Raw genomic sequence first — 19373 nt, forward strand, 5'->3', positions numbered from 1 at the left:
TTATATATATATGTATATGTGTATGTACAGTTGTATATACATGTGTTAATTTGTGCGTGTTGGGTCAGTGTTGATGAGGCTTCGACTGTTTCAGGCCGTTCTCGCACACTCCCTTCAGCTCTTATCTTGACAACTATCAGGAAGTAAAGCTTAGAAAGACTTTTTTAGTTTAGAAAGATGAAGTTCTTTTTTTTTCTTTTTTTTTTTCCAATCTCAATTTTTATTGACAAAATCCGTCATTACATAGACAAAATTCAAAATATTTCTGTCAACAAGTGACCAAAGTAGACGATATTCAAAATATTGTGAATGTGGCCAAAATGACCAAGCAAACAATACATAAATAACCACCCAGAAAACAAGGTGATAGAATAAACAAAAACAACATAGTACAAATGAAAAAAATAAATGTTTAGAAAGATGAAGTGTCCTGGTGGTCGGTCGGGTCAGGGGCCACATGACTCACTTGGACTCACACACACACACACAGGGGCTGTCCCATTCCTCCACATTTGGCTCAGTGCGCTTGGTTACCACTTTGGTGACGTTTTGCCGGCGGAACGTATATTTGCATAATAGTGTTCAGCATGTATTAAGTGGCCAAGCGCGTGGGGGGAGATTTAAAAGCAATCGGGACAAACATGACAAGTGCAGCCTGTGCCATTGTGCACAGTAGCACAACTACGACACACACACACACACACACACACACACACACACACACACACACACACACACACACACACACACACACACACACACACACACACACACACACACACACACACACACAGCAACAGTTTTAATAAACAGTGCTGCTGGATCACAGTCTCATCTGCTCCTAAAGTGTCTCTATGCGCAAGATTCAGATAATAACTGTGTAAGCCCAACTCTGTAAGTAAATGAAGAAAAACAAGAAAAACGAAAAAAAATAAAATAAAAACATGAACAGAGCATGATGAATATAAAATATGACATTAAAAAGTCATAATTATGAGATAGAAAGTTAATTTCATTTTATTGAAATGAATGCAATCGTATTTCCTAAACGTGGCTTGTTGCTCCCGGTGACGGCGGACTTCACCGTGGTGCATTGTGGGATTTATACTTGGCCAAACACCGCTCGGATGCGGTCTGACCTTCAGTGTGGGTAAAGTGCAAAACAAGCGGCTGCACTTTCAGTCGTTGGAGAAATGGGACACACTGAACACTGACATTAAGAACATGAACACACACGCCAAGTGCCCAAGTGTGTAAGTGTGATCAAGTGTGCATGTTGGGACAGACACACACACTCTTCTACTAGTTTAGTGTCATCACAGTGAAGTGTTTCGGCTCTTTGTTTGATCCTCACACAGGAGTCAATAAAACAGACACCTCGGGAACATCTCTATTAGTAACATCTGTAACATCTGTATCTTTGATCTTTACAGTCACTTGTTCGGACGTGTGACATGTCGATCTTTAAGCTCCGCCCACTTTAACCCTAATGAGCCAGGTGTCGTGTCTGAACCTGAGAACCTCGGGCCGATCAGCTGATGGTCGGAGGAAGTCCTGTGTTTAGAGGAAGTGCTCAGATAAACAGAGACATTTGTAGGGAAACAAACACCTGGACGGGTGACACGTGCCTCTCCCTCACCTGTCCATCATCATCATTTTATAACCTGAGCCTCTTCAAATCTAGAATAAAAACGTATTTATTTAGATTCAAGATTCAAAGAGTTTATTGCCATGTCAACAAGTAAAATCAAGTTGATAGGAATGTGTCTTGGTTTTTGCTCTCACAGAAAAACAATACAGTACTCCCATCACATACACCACAATAAATAATACACAAAATGCCGTACAATGCAATGTACGGGGAGGACAATACCCAGCAGCGTCACATTCAGCATAAGTGCCAGTGCGAGGAGAAAGTGCGAAGTAATTAGTGCAAATTCAAATGTCTGATGGCTTGGAGGTAGGTGCTGTCTCTAAAATGAGATGTTCTCATCACTTCATTTGATACTTCTATATCTCCTGCCTGATGGGAGGAGATTAAAGAGGTAGTGTGCTGGGTGAGAGTGGTCTGCTATCATTTTATTGGCCTTTCTGATGAGTCCAGTTGAGTAAAGTGGTGTAAGTGAGGGAAGTCTACTGCAACCGATGATCTTGGAAGCTCGGCGCACTACCCTTTAGGATTTAGGATGGCTTTTAATACCCAGTACCTTGATGACACTTTTATTTTAGTTTGTTTTATTCTATTGTATTTGCTTTTATTGTTTTTATTTAGACACATTTACATTTACATTCACCTGTTTCCCTCCAGGTGACATTTTAAATACGGGAAGTCACCGACGACAAACTGAGCAGGAACACGAGGCGTTTGAGGAACCAGAGCCAGTTGGACACGCGAGCACTGCAGGTCTCCAGGTAAACACACCTAGTATGCACACAAACAGACACACACACTAAATTTTAAAAGTACAGTAGGTCTCATCTAATTTCATGAGTACCACGGGTTATGGGTTACACGCACATTAAGCAACTCGTTTCCTTGGATACCTCGACGTGACCTGACGTACCTGAGACTAAACCACACATCCACCAGAACTGGGTCACTCGTTCCTCTGACCTCTTTTCTGCAAACTTCCTCTCCCTCCTTCATATTCATTGTTCACCAACTATGTCGACCACAACTGGGGCATTTTCATGTGAAACCTCGTCAAGTCTTTACTTTAACAGCAGCAGTAACACCCCCCTCCCCTCACCCCCCCCTCACCCCTCTACCCCTCCACCCACCGACAGACCAATGTGACATTTGTGCAACTTTCAGGTCGTTTACATCTCGACTGAACTGAACTCTTGAGTCAACTCCGAACTTTCTGATCTACATCTTGCAAAAGAAGCTGAGGATCGGGGTCGGAGCTGGTCCAAAAGGCAGAGCGCTCTCTTATTGTGATACGCTCCTCAAAGAAAAGTTCGGAAACGTTTTTTCAGTTAATCATTTCTCTCCTTTAATAACACCAATTGGTTTATATCATTGGAAAACCCGATTAGTCGCCTTTACAACCAGGTACACCTTGTAAGGATCGTACATTTGTGGAATGGGCAATCCCCAAAACAGAATTTGTCATCATTGAAGGTGTTTTAGCCGTTTGCTGTTGGTGAATAATGAAATAGAGACTTCTGCCGGCCGACAAGCTTTTATTTCCTTGCAAGGAAAGGTCAGTTCTCACCCGAGCGGTGACGGTAAAGAAAAGACCCAGAGAATGGGGAGATCTAAACATTTATACCTGAGGAACGCCCCCTAAGGTGTGTTCCACTTCCACACCCCTCTGTCTGCTGCAGGGGTCGGCACCTGGGGCATCTTGCAGGGTATTGTGTTTAGGTGAGAGGTTAAGAGGTCTAGTCAACACAATTTAAAATACAAAAAGGTTTGAATATTGATGAGAAAGTGTCTCAGGTACTTGAAATGCAAAGGACGTCTCAAGTGATTAAAACACAGGAAGATTCAAATTTACCATTACAATGGCAACCTCAATGCAGTGAGACATCGGAATACGATTCTGGAATCAGTGGCGTTCCCATATCTCCAGGATCTGGGACCTCACTCCATCCTCCAGAATGGCAACGCTCTCCAACACAGAACCAGGTTCATGACAGGATGGAGTGACCTGCTGTGAGTCCAGACCTCAACCCAACTGAACTCTGGCTTGGGAGTGATGTACGTGCTAGCGTGACCAACACAACCACGCTGGTTGACCTTCAATAACTCCTGGTTGAGGAATGGGTTGTCATCCAACAGCATATGGACTTTAAGGTCCAGTGTGTACAATGGAGGTAAAACATCCAGCGTTCAGATTCTAGTTTACAGCGCTAAGCGGCAAAGTGACGACAACTGTGACTGTGACGACTGGGAGTGTTTCGGGAGCATGGAGCGATGAGGTGAAGATCTTGTCGTGGAAGTTTTAGCTGTTTGCTGTTGGTGAATAATGTAATAGAGACTTCTGCCGGCCGACAAGCTTTTTTATTTCCTTGCAAGTGTGACAGTTGAGGTTCCTGTCACTATGCCTCCAATTGATCATGTGCCCTGGCTACTTGGCCAAGGGGATGTCCCTTTGGGTGACTGGGAAGCGCGCATGACTCTTACCCAGGAGGTGTGGGTTCAATCCCCGCCCGGGCCCTCTTCACCTTGCCACACAAGGAAAGGTCAGTCCTCACCCGAGCTGTGATGGTAAAGAAAGACCAAGACAATGGGGAGACGTGAACATTTATACTTGAGGAACACCTCCTAAGGTGTGTTCCACACCCCTTTCCCTGCTGCAGGGGTCAACCCTCTACTCAGACAGTGACTTCACACTGCTTTTTCTTGTTATAGGCATTGGCACCGACCCCCGAGGGTGTGTTTTACACCTGGGGCATCCTGCAGGGTGAAGGTCTAGACATTAAAATACACAAATGGGTAACAAACAAAAGGAGTTCTAATAACCAGACAGAGTTGTTTTAGAGGGAAATACAGAGACTGCTTGATGAAAAACTGTCCCTGAAGGCAACGTGCATCAGCGGTTTAGCATGAATTTACCTCTATTTACTGCTATGACTATAGGGATTATGGCAATGGGCCAATTTGCCAAAATTTTGAACTATCCCTTCAAGCCGTTGTGCCAGTGTTGTGTTCGGATCTTCAACAAGCTACTGAAGTCAGTGACAGTGTCAAATGATAAAGTGTAAAAATGTATGGGTTTTTTTTGTGAGTGCGATCATCCAGTCCACCAAGCAAGTCAGAACAAGAGTGAATAACAACAGGAATGTATTGTAGGGGATTTTGCCACATTTTTGCGGTGCGCTACCCACACGTTTAGCTGTGTTGCTCATTCCACGAAAGCAAGATCCTTACAAGTTGTACCTTGTCGTAGAGGTGACTAATCAGGCTTTCCAATGATTTAAAATATAGTGTCAAAAGGGAGAAATGATTGAGACTACACTCCTCAAAAATCAGTCACACAGGAAGGGAAAGAACAGAAACAACAGTGACAACGACTGAAACATGGCTGATATTGACAACGGCATATTATATTGACATATTGTGGCTGTTTTCGACCCTTTTTCATGCCAACATAAATAAGCTGTCTCCATGTGAACACAGCATTAATGGATTTGAAACTAGCTCTGCCAATCAGATGGTGTGACCTAAGAAAACCAATAAAACCTGAAGTGAACTGTTCTGATAATAAACTAAAGTGAAAGATGAGCGTCTGAGTCGACGAGCAGAAACTTGAGTCGGTCTCGGGGCGGACAGGAAGAGACCTGCATCTGGATTTTAAAAAATGTAAACAACATTTTGAACCTGATGGTAAACACAGATGCCGTCAGCCTCCAGACTCTCAGACTTCCTCCAGGGTTTGTGATCCAGTCAGAGACCTGAACCTCTCAGGGTGCAAACCTGGTGTCAGACCCCTGCTGGACCCAGACCCAGACTCAGACCGGCACTCTGAGACCAGGACTTGGATGTTCAGGTAGATCTCTGAAGATCCCCGAGTCCTGCTCTCGTCCTCTCCAGCAGCTGGACTCTCCAACTTTTTCTTGAAATTTTACCACCTTTTGAACTTTTTTTGTAGAAACCACTTTTTTCTAGCAATGTTTAAATGTTTTTGGAGAAATTGTACCAATTTTTCCAGAAATGTGTCTACAATATTTCCAAAAAGTCACGCCATTTGCCTTAATTGGAACGTATATTGACTAAAAAAGTAACGTTCTTCAGCCTCAGAACCAATATTTGTGTATTTCTGGGGTTTCCTTCAAAATTTTGCCCAACGGGCATCCGTGGTCCAATAAGTGCCAATTTAGGAGTCCTAAAACCACCAACATGAATCAGCTCTTCTTCTTCTTCACAGCACAGCTCCAAGAGGATGGACGCCCCACAGTTTGAGGAAGAAGACTATGACCTCTTCAACAATACAGACGGTTTTGTCTCACCGTGCGATCACGAGAACAACCATCGCGTGGAGCTGGTGGTCGGCCCGTACATCCACACCATCATCTGCATCCTGGGCTTAGTGGGGAACAGCCTGGTGATCGTCACCTACGCCTTCTACAAGAAGACCAAGTCCATGACGGACGTGTACCTGCTGAACGTGGCCGTGGCCGACCTGCTGTTCGTGGTGGCGCTGCCTCTCATCGTCTACAACGAGCTGTCGTCCTGGTCGATGGGCGCGGCGGCCTGCAAGCTGCTGCGCGGCTCCTACAGCGTCAACATGTACAGCGGCATGTTGCTGCTCGCCTGCATCAGCGCCGACCGCTACATCGCCATCGTCCAGGCCCGGCGCAGCTTCAGACTGCGCTCGCTGCCCTACAGCCGCGTCATCTGTGGCATCGTCTGGACCTTGGCCATACTGCTGTCGGTCCCCTCCTTCTACTTCTACAACTGGTACGAGCCGTCCTCCACCCCAATCTTCTTGCTGGACCCTGGGTTGAATTTCACCAACGAAACATATGAACAACTGACAGGGAATCTGACTACCAATGACTACGATGGTGATTTCTTATGGGATCAGATCGAAAATCACACCAGTCTCTTGGACGACCTATTCATTGAAAATGAGACCACCAGGTCTCGACAGTACGTCTGCGAGTTTAAGTTCGACGAGTACAACGTGGCCTCGGTGACTAAGACAGCCGTCCCCAGCATCCAGCTCGCCGTGGGCTTCTTCCTGCCGCTGTTCATCATGATCTTCTGCTACACCGCGGTCATCGTCACGCTGCTGAAGGCCAAGAACTTCCAGCGGCACAAGGCGGTGCGGGTGGTGATGGCCGTGGTGGTGGTGTTCCTTGTGTGCAACCTGCCCTACAACATGGTGCTGTTCTACGACACCGTCACCATGTTCCACACGCAGTCGTGCGCCGGGTCGGACAGGCTGCACGTGGCCAAGACGGTGACGCAGACCATCGCCTACCTGCACTGCTGCCTGAACCCGGTGCTGTACGCCTTCATCGGGGTGAAGTTCAGGAACCACTTCAGGAGGATCATGCAGGACCTGTGGTGTCTGGGGAAGAAGTACATGGGCCCGCGCCGCTTCTCCAGGGTCACCACCGAGGTCTACGTAACCAGCCACCGCTCCATGGACGGGTCCAGCGACAACGGCTCGTCTTTCACCATGTGAGGACGTTCAGTTCAGGTCCAAACTTCACTCACATCTGTGAAACATCTGTGTAACGTTGTTGTTGTTGTTTCAGGCTCAGTCAAACTCACGAGAAACGAGCTGCAGCCGCTCTGTTCGTCTTTAGCTTTGACTCTGACCAAGGTTATTATAGTTTTAATTAACTAAAACTAGCACTGAACCCCTATGAATTGGGACACCCCTTCAACAGTCAGATACGTCATCAGTAGTCTCTGCTGGCTTTCACATAAGCAGACGTAACAAGCTTTTGCCAAAAATCCTGTATTCAAAACAATGTTAACTTAATAAAATAAAATAAAATGTAATGCAGACTGATCGGTTAATTGTAAAACATTTATTTATTGATGTAAATGTGGTGGTTTCTGTCCGTAGGCTACAGAGCCTCCAGGCGCTGCTCTGTCCAATACACATATGAACCTTCACTTTTAATTCAAACAGACTAATGCGACTGCCACAATTGTTAGATTTCATCAATGAGACCAGCATTTATCTCCTAAAAAGAATGTAACCAGCCGGTGGTAAACCTTTAAAAACCTGTGGGTAAGTTAATTAGCGATCTTCTTTTGTCCCGGGATGGTGACGGAGGTTGGCCGGCTGACGAGCTCTCCAGATGGGTGGTGTCTCTGTGACGAGCTGTTGAGCTTCACTTCTCCGAAAAACATCGGACGTCTAAACAGCCTCATCTGGATAAACCGACCGCACATTGGGGATCTAAACAGCCCTACCACTTCACGTGAACGCGCAAAACAAAGGGCTAGGGCTAAGGGGCCAATTGGAATTCACCCTAAGACAAAATAAAAAAAACTAAATAAAAACTAAAGTAGGGCTGCAACTAACGGTTATTTTCATTATCGATTCATCTGTTCATTATTTAAACAATTGATCTCTTAGTTTTTTTTGTCAATAAAATGTTGAAAAATGTTAAAAACATCAATCAGTGTTTCCCAAAGACACCAGACGACATCGTCCTCAAATGTCTTGTTTTGTCCACAAACCAAAGAGAGACTCAGTTTATTGTCATGAAGCAACAAAGAAACCAGAAATATTCACATTGAAGAAGCTGGAATCAGAGAATTTTTACCTTTTTTTTTTTTTAAAATTAAAAAACCTTTTTAAAAAAACTCAAAATAGTTGGCATTTGGTATAATTGGTTATTGTGCAATTAATCGATTAATTGTTGCAGCTCTAATAAACTAAAACTGATTCATCACCTGTTGAACTCACTAAAACTAAACTGAAATAAAAAAAAGCAAACTAAACTAAAAACTAATGAACATTTTAAAACTATAATAACCTTGAGTCTGACACACTGAGCCGTGAAACAGGACAAACTGTGGTTGTCGTTGTTGTGTCTATGTTGTTGTTGTGTCTGTCTGTGGTTGTGGTGGTTGTTGTGTCTGTGGTCGTCCTTCTCTGCGTCAAACAGATCATTTCTGTGTCATGTAATATTTGTAGATACAAGGTTTTTCAGAGGACAAATGTGAATTTTATCAGCGTTTCCTCAGCGCAGCGTTCAGACCTTCAAAATAAAATGCCTCATCTGTGTGTGTGTGTTGTTGTGTGTTGCAGCAGCTTCTGAACTTCACCGGAGGATTTTCAGAATAAAGTTTGTCCTGGTGGTGAAGCAGGAGGAAGTGACCTGCAACATCTTCACACTTTTATTTTGCTAACCGCTCTCTGCTTTGACTTCCTGTTTTATTTTGCTCACAATTGTTTTTTTTTGTTTTTTTAATTGTTTTTTTATAACATTGAATTTGACTGTAAACACTGTAAACACGTCTTTTCACAATAAAACGCTCTTTGGCTCAACACCAAAAGACTTTTATTTGTAGTTCAGGTCTGGACAGCAGGTGGCACCACACACACACACACACACACACAGTAACACACATAGTATAGCTTACTGATGCACACACACACACACAACACTGCCACCTGTGTGTGTGCTGCAGTAAACTATACTGTCTGTGTGTGTGTGTGTGTGTGTGTGTGTGTGTGTGTGCTGCAGTGAGATTCTGATGAATCAACAGGAACCAATGAGACTCTGACAGGAAGTGAAGAGAGAAAATGTTCATTGTCATTGTCAGAACTAGAGCTGCAACAATAATCGATTATTAAATTAACTGTCAACTATTCTGATAATCTACTAATCAGTTTGAGTCGTTTATTAAAGAATAAAAGTCCAGATTCTCTGATTGCAGCTTCTTCAATGTGAATATTTCTGGTTTCTTTGTTCCTTTATGACAATAAACTGAGTCTCTCTTTGGTTTGTGGACAAAACAAGACATTTGAGGACGATGTCGTCTGGTGGTTTGAGAAACACTGATTGGTCAATAAAATGTTAAAAAATGTAAAAAAATATCAAACAACTAATCGATTAATAATTTACATAATCTACAGATTAATCAATAATGTAAATAATCGTTAGTTGCAGCTCTAGGGACCGGGTCTCAGTTACAGATGATATGATGAAGCTGCTGCAGGAGGAATATGACACTGACCTTCACACTGAGCAGGTGTGTGTGTGTGTGTGTGTGTGTGTGTGTGTGTGTGTGTGTGTGTGTGTGTGTGTGTGTGTGTGTGTGTGTGTGTGTGAGGTCCAGACTCACAGGAAGTAGAAACGCTCCTCTCTGCCTTGTCAAAATAAAAGCTTCAGACACACAGAGAACAGTTTTATTTGGTTTTATTTTGTTCCTTTTGCTTAGAAAGAATCAGACTTTGACCTTTGTCCGCGTGGCGGGGGGGCGGGGCCTGATGTTCAGAGGGGGGCGGGGCCAGATGTTCAGAGGGGGCGTGGCCAGATGTTCAGAGGGGGGGGGGGGGCAGATGTTCAGAGTGGGGGGGCGGGGCCAGATGTTCAGAGGAGGGGGGGGGGGGGGGGGGGCAGATGTTCAGAGGGGGGCGTGGCCAGATGTTCAGAGGAGGGGGGGGGGGGGGCAGATGTTCAGAGAGGGGGCGGGGCCAGATGTTCAGAGGAGGGGGGCGGGGCCAGATGTTCAGAGAGGGGGCGGGGCCAGATGTTCAGAGGAGGGGGGGGGCAGATGTTCAGAGTGGGGGGCGCGGCCAGATGTTCAGAGGGGGCGGGGACAGATGTTCATAGGGGGCGGGGCCAGGGCCAGATGTTCAGAAGGGGGCTGGGTTAGATGTTCAGAGTGGGGGCGGGGCCAGATGTTCAGAGGGGGGCGTGGGCAGATGCTCAGAGGGGGGCGGGGCCAGATGTTCAGAGGGGGGCGTGGGCAGATGCTCAGAGGGGGGCGGGCCAGATGTTCAGAGGGGGCGGGGCCAGATGTTCAGAGAGGGGCGGGGCCAGATGTTCAGAGAGGGGCGGGGCCAGATGTTCAGACTACAGACTTGGCCTACAGATGGAAATTAGCCCTAGTGGCTAAATCTGGTACAACCATCTCTTCTCTGTTCCAGAAGTGATTAATGGTGTTGTACACTGTCCTATATTAATAAACTAAACTAAGAGGGGGGCGGGGCCAGATGTTCAGAGGGGGCGGGGCCAGGGCCAGATGTTCAGAAGGGGGCGGGGCCAGATGTTCAGCGGGGGCGGGGCCAGATGTTCTGCTGCAGCTCATAACAAACATCTGGTTTTCATGCAGCAACAAGTGAAACAGACTTCAGTCAAAGGCACAGCTGGACGGGGGGGGGGGGGGGGGTCAGTTAGCGCTTTGTGGAACCGCTTCTAGTCCCGGTCCCGGTCCCGGTCCCGGACTGCAGTCGGACTCGGACTCGGGCCGGTCCGTGTCCGTGTCCGGGTGCGGCCGCCTCAGACAGAGGACGAAGGGCACCAGGGCTCCTCGCGCCTCGGCGGGGGGGGGCAGCGCGTGGGGCAGGAACCCCTCCCCCCGGTCCTCGTCGTCGCGCACCTCGAACTGCAGCACCTGGGTCCGGTTCACGCAGTAGATCCGGTCCTCCAGCACCGCGCACCGGAACGGCAGCGGGTTCTGCAGCGGGAAGCTCGCGCCGCCGTGCCACGCCTTCACCACCGTGTTGTACCTGCGTCGTTATAAATAACATACATAAACAACACAATACAATACATAAGTAAATACGGTGATTTTCCAAGTCAAAAAAGTTAAAAATTCTAATTCAGTTTTCACAAATTTAATTTAATGGAAACTATTTATTAGCATGTTGACCATGTTACCAACTATAACGGACAACTAGAATATTTGTCTTTTTAAAAAAAAAACGTATAATACGTATTTAGTTATCTGTCATTGGTGTTGTTTTTCTAAAAAAGGGTCCTATGTTTCCCGCTTTTCCCCAAAAAGACCCAGGTAACATGCAATTTTTGGTCCCATACCTGGAAGTTGAGTTGTGACTTTGCAGATTTTTGCCTATTTTTGAGTGAGAAGTTGAGTTGTGACTTTGAGTGAGTAGTGTAATTGTCCCATTGGTTGGGTTTAGGCAATGAAGAAAGGAGTTGGTTAAGTTTAGTAAAAAGACCAAGTAGAGGCTAGACAGGCCAGAGAGAGAGAGAGAGTCCATCGACCAGCAACAACAGGGAACATAGGACCCTTTTTGGTAAAAACGGGGATCATGGGGCCCTTTTTAGTAAATATAGGACCCTTCTTCAAAAAGAGAGTCCTATGTTCCCCAGTATGTATTACGACCAGGGAACATAGGACCCTTTTTTGGTCTTGAACAGACACTCCCCTCCGACTAAGACCAATGCCCAATTCCAATTCTAGTTTTCATCCCTACCCCTAGCCCTTGCCCCTCGCCCCTTGAAACGGAGCTACAAGGGGCAAGGGTCAAAGGTCAACCCCTACGAATTGGGACACCCCTTCAACAGTCACATACGTCACATTCTGGGGAACATAGGACCCTTTTTGGTAAAAACGGGGATCATGGGGCCCTTTTTGGTAAAAACGGGGAACATCGACTGGGGAACATAGGGCCCTTTTTAGTAAAAACAGGGAACATAGGACCCTTTTTTTGGTAAAAACAGGGAACATAGGACCCTTTTTTGGTAAAAACTTGGAACATAGGACCCTTTTTTGGTAAAAACTTGGAATATAGGACCCTTTTTTTTTGGGTAAATATAGGACCCTTTTTTGGTAAAAACTTGGAATATAGGACCCTTTTTGGTAAAAACGGGGATCATGGGGCCCTTTTTAGTAAATATAGGACCCTTCTTCAAAAAGAGAGTCCTATGTTCCCCAGTATGTATTACGACCAGGGAACATAGGACCCTTTTTTGGTCTTGAACAGACACTCCCCTCCGACTAAGACCAATGCCCAATTCCAATTCTAGTTTTCATCCCTACCCCTAGCCCTTGCCCCTCGCCCTTTGAAACGGAGCTACAAGGGGCAAGGGTCAAAGGTCAACCCCTACGAATTGGGACACCCCTTCAACAGTCACATACGTCACATTCTGGGGAACATAGGACCCTTTTTGGTAAAAACGGGGATCATGGGGCCCTTTTTGGTAAAAACGGGGAACATCGACTGGGGAACATAGGGCCCTTTTTAGTAAAAACAGGGAACATAGGACCCTTTTTTTGGTAAAAACAGGGAACATAGGACCCTTTTTTGGTAAAAACTTGGAACATAGGACCCTTTTTTGGTAAAAACTTGGAATATAGGACCATTTTTTTTTGGGTAAATATAGGACCCTTTTTTGGTAAAAACTTGGAATATAGGACCCTTTTTGGTAAAAACGGGGATCATGGGGCCCTTTTTAGTAAATATAGGACCCTTCTTCAAAAAGAGAGTCCTATGTTCCCCAGTATGTATTACGACCAGGGAACATAGGACCCTTTTTTGGTCTTGAACAGACACTCCCCTCCGACTAAGACCAATGCCCAATTCCAATTCTAGTTTTCATCCCTACCCCTAGCCCTTGCCCCTCGCCCCTTGAAACGGAGCTACAAGGGGCAAGGGTCAAAGGTCAACCCCTACGAATTGGGACACCCCTTCAACAGTCACATACGTCACATTCTGGGGAACATAGGACCCTTTTTGGTAAAAACGGGGATCATGGGGCCCTTTTTGGTAAAAACGGGGAACATCGACTGGGGAACATAGGGCCCTTTTTAGTAAAAACAGGGAACATAGGACCCTTTTTTTGGTAAAAACAGGGAACATAGGACCCTTTTTTGGTAAAAACTTGGAACATAGGACCCTTTTTTGGTAAAAACTTGGAATATAGGACCCTTTTTTTTTTGGTAAATATAGGACCCTTTTTTGGTAAAAACTTGGAATATAGGACCCTTTTTGGTAAATATAGGACCCTTTTTTGGTAAAAACTTGGAATATAGGACCCTTTTTGGTAAATATCGGACCCTTTTTCAAAAAGAGGGTCCTATATTCCCCGATCAGAGAACATAGGAACATAGGTACTCCCGTTTTTCACGGTATTTTGAGAATGACCCACCTGTGCACGTTCACCCCGGCGCGGTCCCGGTCCACGTCGAAGCGGTACACGAGGCCGCGGCGCGCCACCATGTCGGTGCTGCGGCGCCGGCTCTCGTTGAACGGACACTCCTCCCACTCGTCGCGGCGCGAGTCGTAGCGCAGCAGCCGGTAGAAGAGCGAGCCGCCGGACACGAACAGCTCGCCGCCGCACGACGTGGCCTCGTGCGCCACGGCGAACGAGCCTCGCGGCAGCGGCGCCACCGCGGTCCACCGGTCGGCGCGCGGGTCGTAGCGCTCCACCGTGAACAGGCACTCCCCTCCGACGGCGTACAGGTGCCCGTCCATGGACACGAGCCGCAGCTGGCACCGCGGCTGCGTCAGCGGCCGCACCGGGCGCCACCGGTCGGTGAGCGGGTTGTAGCAGAACACCAGGTTCGATGCCCGCGAGCGGCCGTCCATGCCGCCCGCCACGAACAGGTAGTTGTACATGGTGCACATGCCGGCGCCGCGGGCCGGCACCGCCTCGGGCAGCAGGGTCAGCTGCTCCCAGCGCGACGAGACCGGGTCCAAGAGGAACACCCGGCGCGGGCTCGGCTCCTCAGGGCTCTGAGACACAAACAGAGGAGGAGGAGGAGAAGGAGGAGATGAAACAGATGAACGACCAATCAGGAGGCAGGAACGTCGACACTGCAAAAACTCAAAACTCAAAATCTTACCAAAAATATTTGTCTTATTTCTAGTCAAAACAAATCTCATTCTACTTAAAATAAGACTCAACACATTAAAAAGCAGCTTGTTTTTAGACACTTTTTACTTCTTTCAAGCAGATTTTCACTTGAAATAAGTAGAAAAATCTGAGCAAGTTTTTCTTTCTTATTACAAACACAAACAACCTGCTTTCACTGGCAGATTTTTCTACTTATTTAAACTGAAAATTTGTTTGAAACAAGTGAAAATGATCTAAAAACAAGTTAATGTTTAGGTGATGAGTCTTATTTTAAGTGTAAAGAGATTAGTTTTGAGTAGAAGTAGAGTTTTGACAAGAAATAAGACAAATATTCTTGGAAAGACACAGTATATAGATATAGAGCTGCAACTAATGATTATTTTCATTATCGATTAATCGATTTGTTGTTTGGTCAATAAAATGTTAAAATATGTTAAAAACATCAATCAGTGTTTCTCAAACCACCAGACGACGTCCTCAAATGTCTTGTTTTGTCCACAAACCAAAGAGAGACTCAGTTTATTGTCATAAAGGAACAAAGAAACCAGAACTACTCACGTTTATGAAGCTGGGATCAGGCGGGCTGTGCGGCCGGCTGCTCTCCAGCGACACCTCGCTGCTCTCGGCCACGGCCAGCAGCTTCCTCCCCTCCATCCTCCGGGCCAGGATGAGCTCCCGCTCCCCCGCCGTGAGCCGGCCGAACACCGCGGGGCTCCGCAGCACCTGCAGCACAGCAACGGCGCAGTAGTCTATGTGATACTCAGGTATAAATGCAATAATATTTCAGTAAACCCACTACAAATTTGGTCGTGAAATCAGCTTGTAAGCACTTTGACATCCAGGTTAAAAACATTTCTTTATCCATGTGCCTATGGCTGAGCTCTTTTAAAGGAGCATTATCGCAAATACAGCAGCAATAGCAATACAAAAAAAACTGAAATATGCAATAAATAGGCCGAGGGCAGCCATAACTATATGTATACAAAATATAGCCAATGTAGTGTCTGGATGATGTTTACTTCAGATACGCTGCACCACCGGCTCCATCTAGTGGCCGAACAAAGAATTGTAATTTGCGATAATGCTCCTTTAAAGAACTTTAAATCTCTCCACTGTAAGACCTAGTGTTTTAATACAAATCAATAATAGGCTATGCTGCAAGCTCATATTTTATGCTCTATTTTAGTCTAGTTTTTATTTTATTATATATATTTCCTGTACTTGTACTCCTGGGTTTTATGTTAATTTTTAAAAATGGGATGTTTTTATGTTGTTTTTTCCGTTTCCTATTCTTCTGGTTAAATTTTTTATTTTTATGTAAAGCACACTGAGTTGCCCCTTGGTATGAAATGCGCTATATAAATAAAGCTGCCTTGTTGCCGACAACAAAACTCAGATCACAGTGGACAACAAATGAGATGCAAAACAAATTCAATGGGATTGGTTGCTAGTTTCGTGACACATGAAAACTGACTCCAATTTGAAAAATTGAATCCAGTTTTTTCAGACACTGCATTTTCAAGTCTAAAATGCTCAGTTATTTAATACTTTAATTTTGCTCCTGAAATGCCTTGTAGCTGAGCCCACACAATAAATTGACATGTTAATAATTTCAAAAGGGGCATTTTTGGTTTAGGGGTCTTCAACTCTAGTCTATGATATAGTCTATGATACAGGTATGAACAGTGTATCCACCTAAAAATCAGTATACTCACTACAACAGATTGCTTAATATTTCCAATTTTTACTATTTGGGTTTTTATGTTTCCGTTTCCTATTCTTCCAGTTACATTTTTTGTTTTTATATAAAGCACATTGAGTTGCCCCTTGGTATGAAATGCGCTATATATATACAGTATAAAGCTGCCTTATTGCCTACAACAAAACTATTTAAAGGGATAGTTCAACATTTTGGCAAATTGTCCCATTGCCATAATCCCTATAGTCATAGCAGTAGGTTTGTTACCTTTAATTGTCGGTGCAAACTGTTTTTAGAACGGCGGAGCAGAGCCGTGAGCTGCTCAGAGCTACGCTACGGAGGCTCATTATGGGATTTCTTGGTTTCCCTCATCAAACTCATCAAATACACAATCCAACAACTCCACAACGCTCTGGTGGACAAGTTGTGAGCTGCACATTCACCACGCTATGAGATAATAACACAACGTTACCACACAGAGTTGTTGTAGAGGGAAATTCATGCAAAACCACTGATGCACGTTGCCTTCAGGGACAGTTTTTCATCATCAGTCTCTGTATTTCTCTCTAAAACAACTCTGTGTGGTAACGTTGTGTTATTATCTCATAGCGTGGTGAATGTGCAGCTCACAACTTGTCCACCAGAGCGTTGTGGAGTTGTTGGATTGTGTATTTGATGAGTTTGATGAGGGAAACCAAGAAATCCCATAATGAGCCTCCGTAGCGTAGCTCTGAGCAGCTCACGGCTCTGCTCCGCCGTTCTAAAAACAGCTTGCACCGACAATTAAAGGTAACGAACCTACTGCTATGACTATAGGGATTATGGCAATGGGCCAATTTGCCAAAATGTTGAACTATCCCTTTAAGTCTATGATACTACAGGTATGAACAATGTACCCACTACAACCCAGATAGACAATGTTTTGTCTGTATTCTGGCATCTCTTTGTCTTATTTCTTCTGTCTTAGTGAAACGCATCGATCAGACCAGATCAGATCAGACCAGACCACATCACTGACCTGCAGGTAGTTGTCGCTCATGAACCGGAGCACGCGCTGCCGCTCCTCCTCCTCCTCCCCCGCCCCCCCGCTCCTCTTGGCTCTGCACAGCAGCTCGTAGCAGTTCTCTACGGTGACGGTGGTGGTGGGGGGGCAGCAGACCCCCCCTGGAGACTCCTGATCCTCCCTGGAGGACTCCATCAGCTCCGATGTGTTGTTATAGATCCGCTCGGTTCCTCCGGTCCCGGTCCCGGTCCAGTCCGAGGTGACGGTGCGTCTGGAGCAGAGGACAAGGAAGGAACGCCCCTCCCTCTCTCTCCCTCTCCTCTCCCCTCCTCTCCTCCTTTATTCTCTCCCTCCTCTCCTCCTTTATTCTCTCTCTCCTCTGCTCCAACTCAGAGTCACAGAGTTAAGAGTCAGTTCATTCATTTGCCATTTGTGGAAGGAGACCACCAGACCACGTTGGGAAAAAAAAGGTTTTGCGAGAGCTCAACAAGGAACAAGAGGACGATAGACAACCAATATACAGATAAATAATGAATAATCAATTAACAGATACAATAGATGGAATAAAAATGGACAATTTGCCCCCATGGACAGACTGGCGGTCACATAGGAAAGTAGCTACAGTACGTATATTAAAAAAAAAGCATACTTTGTAAAGTGCAAAGTGCCTGCAGGAGCATAATAATGATAAAAGATAAAAAAAAAATTTGATGTGCTACTTTTGTTAGTTCAAGCTGCGCACAGCACTAGGAAAAAGAACTGCTCGCTATCTCCTCTGTTGCTCAGCCTGAGCTTTCTCCTGGTCTTCCCTGTTATAAAGGTTTTCCATGGAGTTTTTCCTCAGTCGCGATGTGAGGAATGTGAAGCTCTTTGAGACAAACTGGTGGTAAAACCCGGCTGTAGCTACTAATAAAACAACTGCCTCGCCTTGTCCTCCTCCTCCGTCTCCTCCAGCTCCTCCAGCGGGGCGCGGCGGCTGCTGAGGCCGGGTTGAGGCGCCTCAGGTCCGGGGAGAGGAGCTGCGTCTTCCCGCTGCGGCTCAGACTGGAGCAGCCGGTGTCTGTGGTTCCGCTGGTCCCGCCCCTCATGGGGGGGGGGGGGGGGGGGGGGGGGGGGGGGGGGGGGGGTGAGGGGAGGGGGGGGACAAAGACTCTGCAGAACCCACAACACAACAGCTGCTCGGTGCTGTGACGTCACCGCGCCAGAACCAGAACCAGAACCTCCGTCAGTTCAGTCAGAACCGCAGCGTCACGTGCTGGTCTGGTCCGACAGGTGTCGCTGTGTGTGTGTGTGTGTGTGTGTGTGTGTGTGTGTGTGTGTGTGTGGTCAGAGGTCAGCTGCTGTGTCATAGACCCAATTTGTTCCCTTCCTCCATCCTTCTTTTCTCCCTTCCTTCTTTACACAATCCTTTTTTCCTTCCTTCCTTCCTTACCTTCATCCTTACTTCTTCTTTCTTCCCTCCATCTTTCTTTCCTTCCTTTTTCCCTTTGTCCCTTTTGATCCAATTGACCCTCCATCTTTCTTCCCTTCCTTCCTTCCTTCCTTCCTTCCTTCCTTCCTTCCCTTTGTCCTTCCTTCCTTCCTCTTTTGATCCAGTTGACCTTCCATCTTTCTGTCCTTCCCTTTTCCCTTCCACTTTCCCACAATCCTTTTTCACTCCCACCCTCCTTTCCTTCCTTGCTTCCTTCCTTCCTTCTTCCTTTCTGTTTGACCCAATCTGTTCCCTCCCTCCTTCTATCATTCCTTCCTTTTCCACTTCTTCCTTTCCTCCCATCTTTCCCTTTGTCCTTCCTTCCTTCCTTCCTTCCTTCCTTCCTTCCTTCCTTCCTTCCTTCCTTCCTTCACCCCGGTGGACAAGTTGAGGGTTAATACAAGAACAGGTGTGTGTGTGTGTGTGTGTGTGTGTGTGTGTGTGTGTGTGTGTGTGTGTGTGTGTGTGTGTGTGTGTGTGTGTGTGTGATGACATCACAGCTTTTGACTGACAGCCTTGTTTCATCTTCCTCTGCCCCCCCCCCCCCCCCCCCACACACACACCTCTACAGGTTTCTTCCACCCACCCACCCCTCCCTCTCCCCCTCCCCCTTCCCTCCGTCGTTCAGTCTCCATGGTAACCGTTGCCAAGGTGACCTCGCCTCCTCCTCCTCCCTCGGTGACGTGATGCGACACACCTTTGATCTCAGCCGCTGACAGACAGACAGGAGGGGGGAGGTCAAAGGTCAAAGGTCATGGTGACTGACGGGGGAGGAGGGGGGGTTGTCATGGTAACAGGGCGATGTTCTCTGACCTGATCAAACCTGTAACAAATGTAATAAATAATAATCATATAGAGTGTGTGGGCGGAGTCAGAGCCGACAAACAGGAAGTGAGCGAGACAATGAAACGTAATGAAGTCAGAGATCTTTATTAAGATGAACGACC

General features: G+C 46.2%; 2 protein-coding genes across 2 annotated transcripts in view; both read left to right on the forward strand.

The window, feature by feature from the left end:
- The window catches only part of LOC311007064 (NACHT, LRR and PYD domains-containing protein 3-like), a gene marked incomplete at its 3' end in the record, with an annotated part of 257119 nt that overhangs the window by 102435 nt on the left and 135311 nt on the right, over positions 1-19373 (forward strand). The gene's annotated exons all lie outside the window — the stretch shown is intronic.
- On the forward strand, positions 5892-7241 carry ccr6a (chemokine (C-C motif) receptor 6a; the record flags this gene model as incomplete). The annotated part of the gene is made up of 1 exon (XM_084000103.1): positions 5892-7241. The coding sequence occupies one exon, from the start codon at positions 5892-5894 to the stop codon at positions 7140-7142; it is 1251 nt and encodes a 416-aa protein (XP_083856229.1). The 3' UTR covers positions 7143-7241.

This window comes from Trachurus trachurus, assembly GCF_905171665.1.
Source record: "Trachurus trachurus genome assembly, chromosome: 24".
NCBI lineage: Eukaryota > Metazoa > Chordata > Actinopteri > Carangiformes > Carangidae > Trachurus > Trachurus trachurus.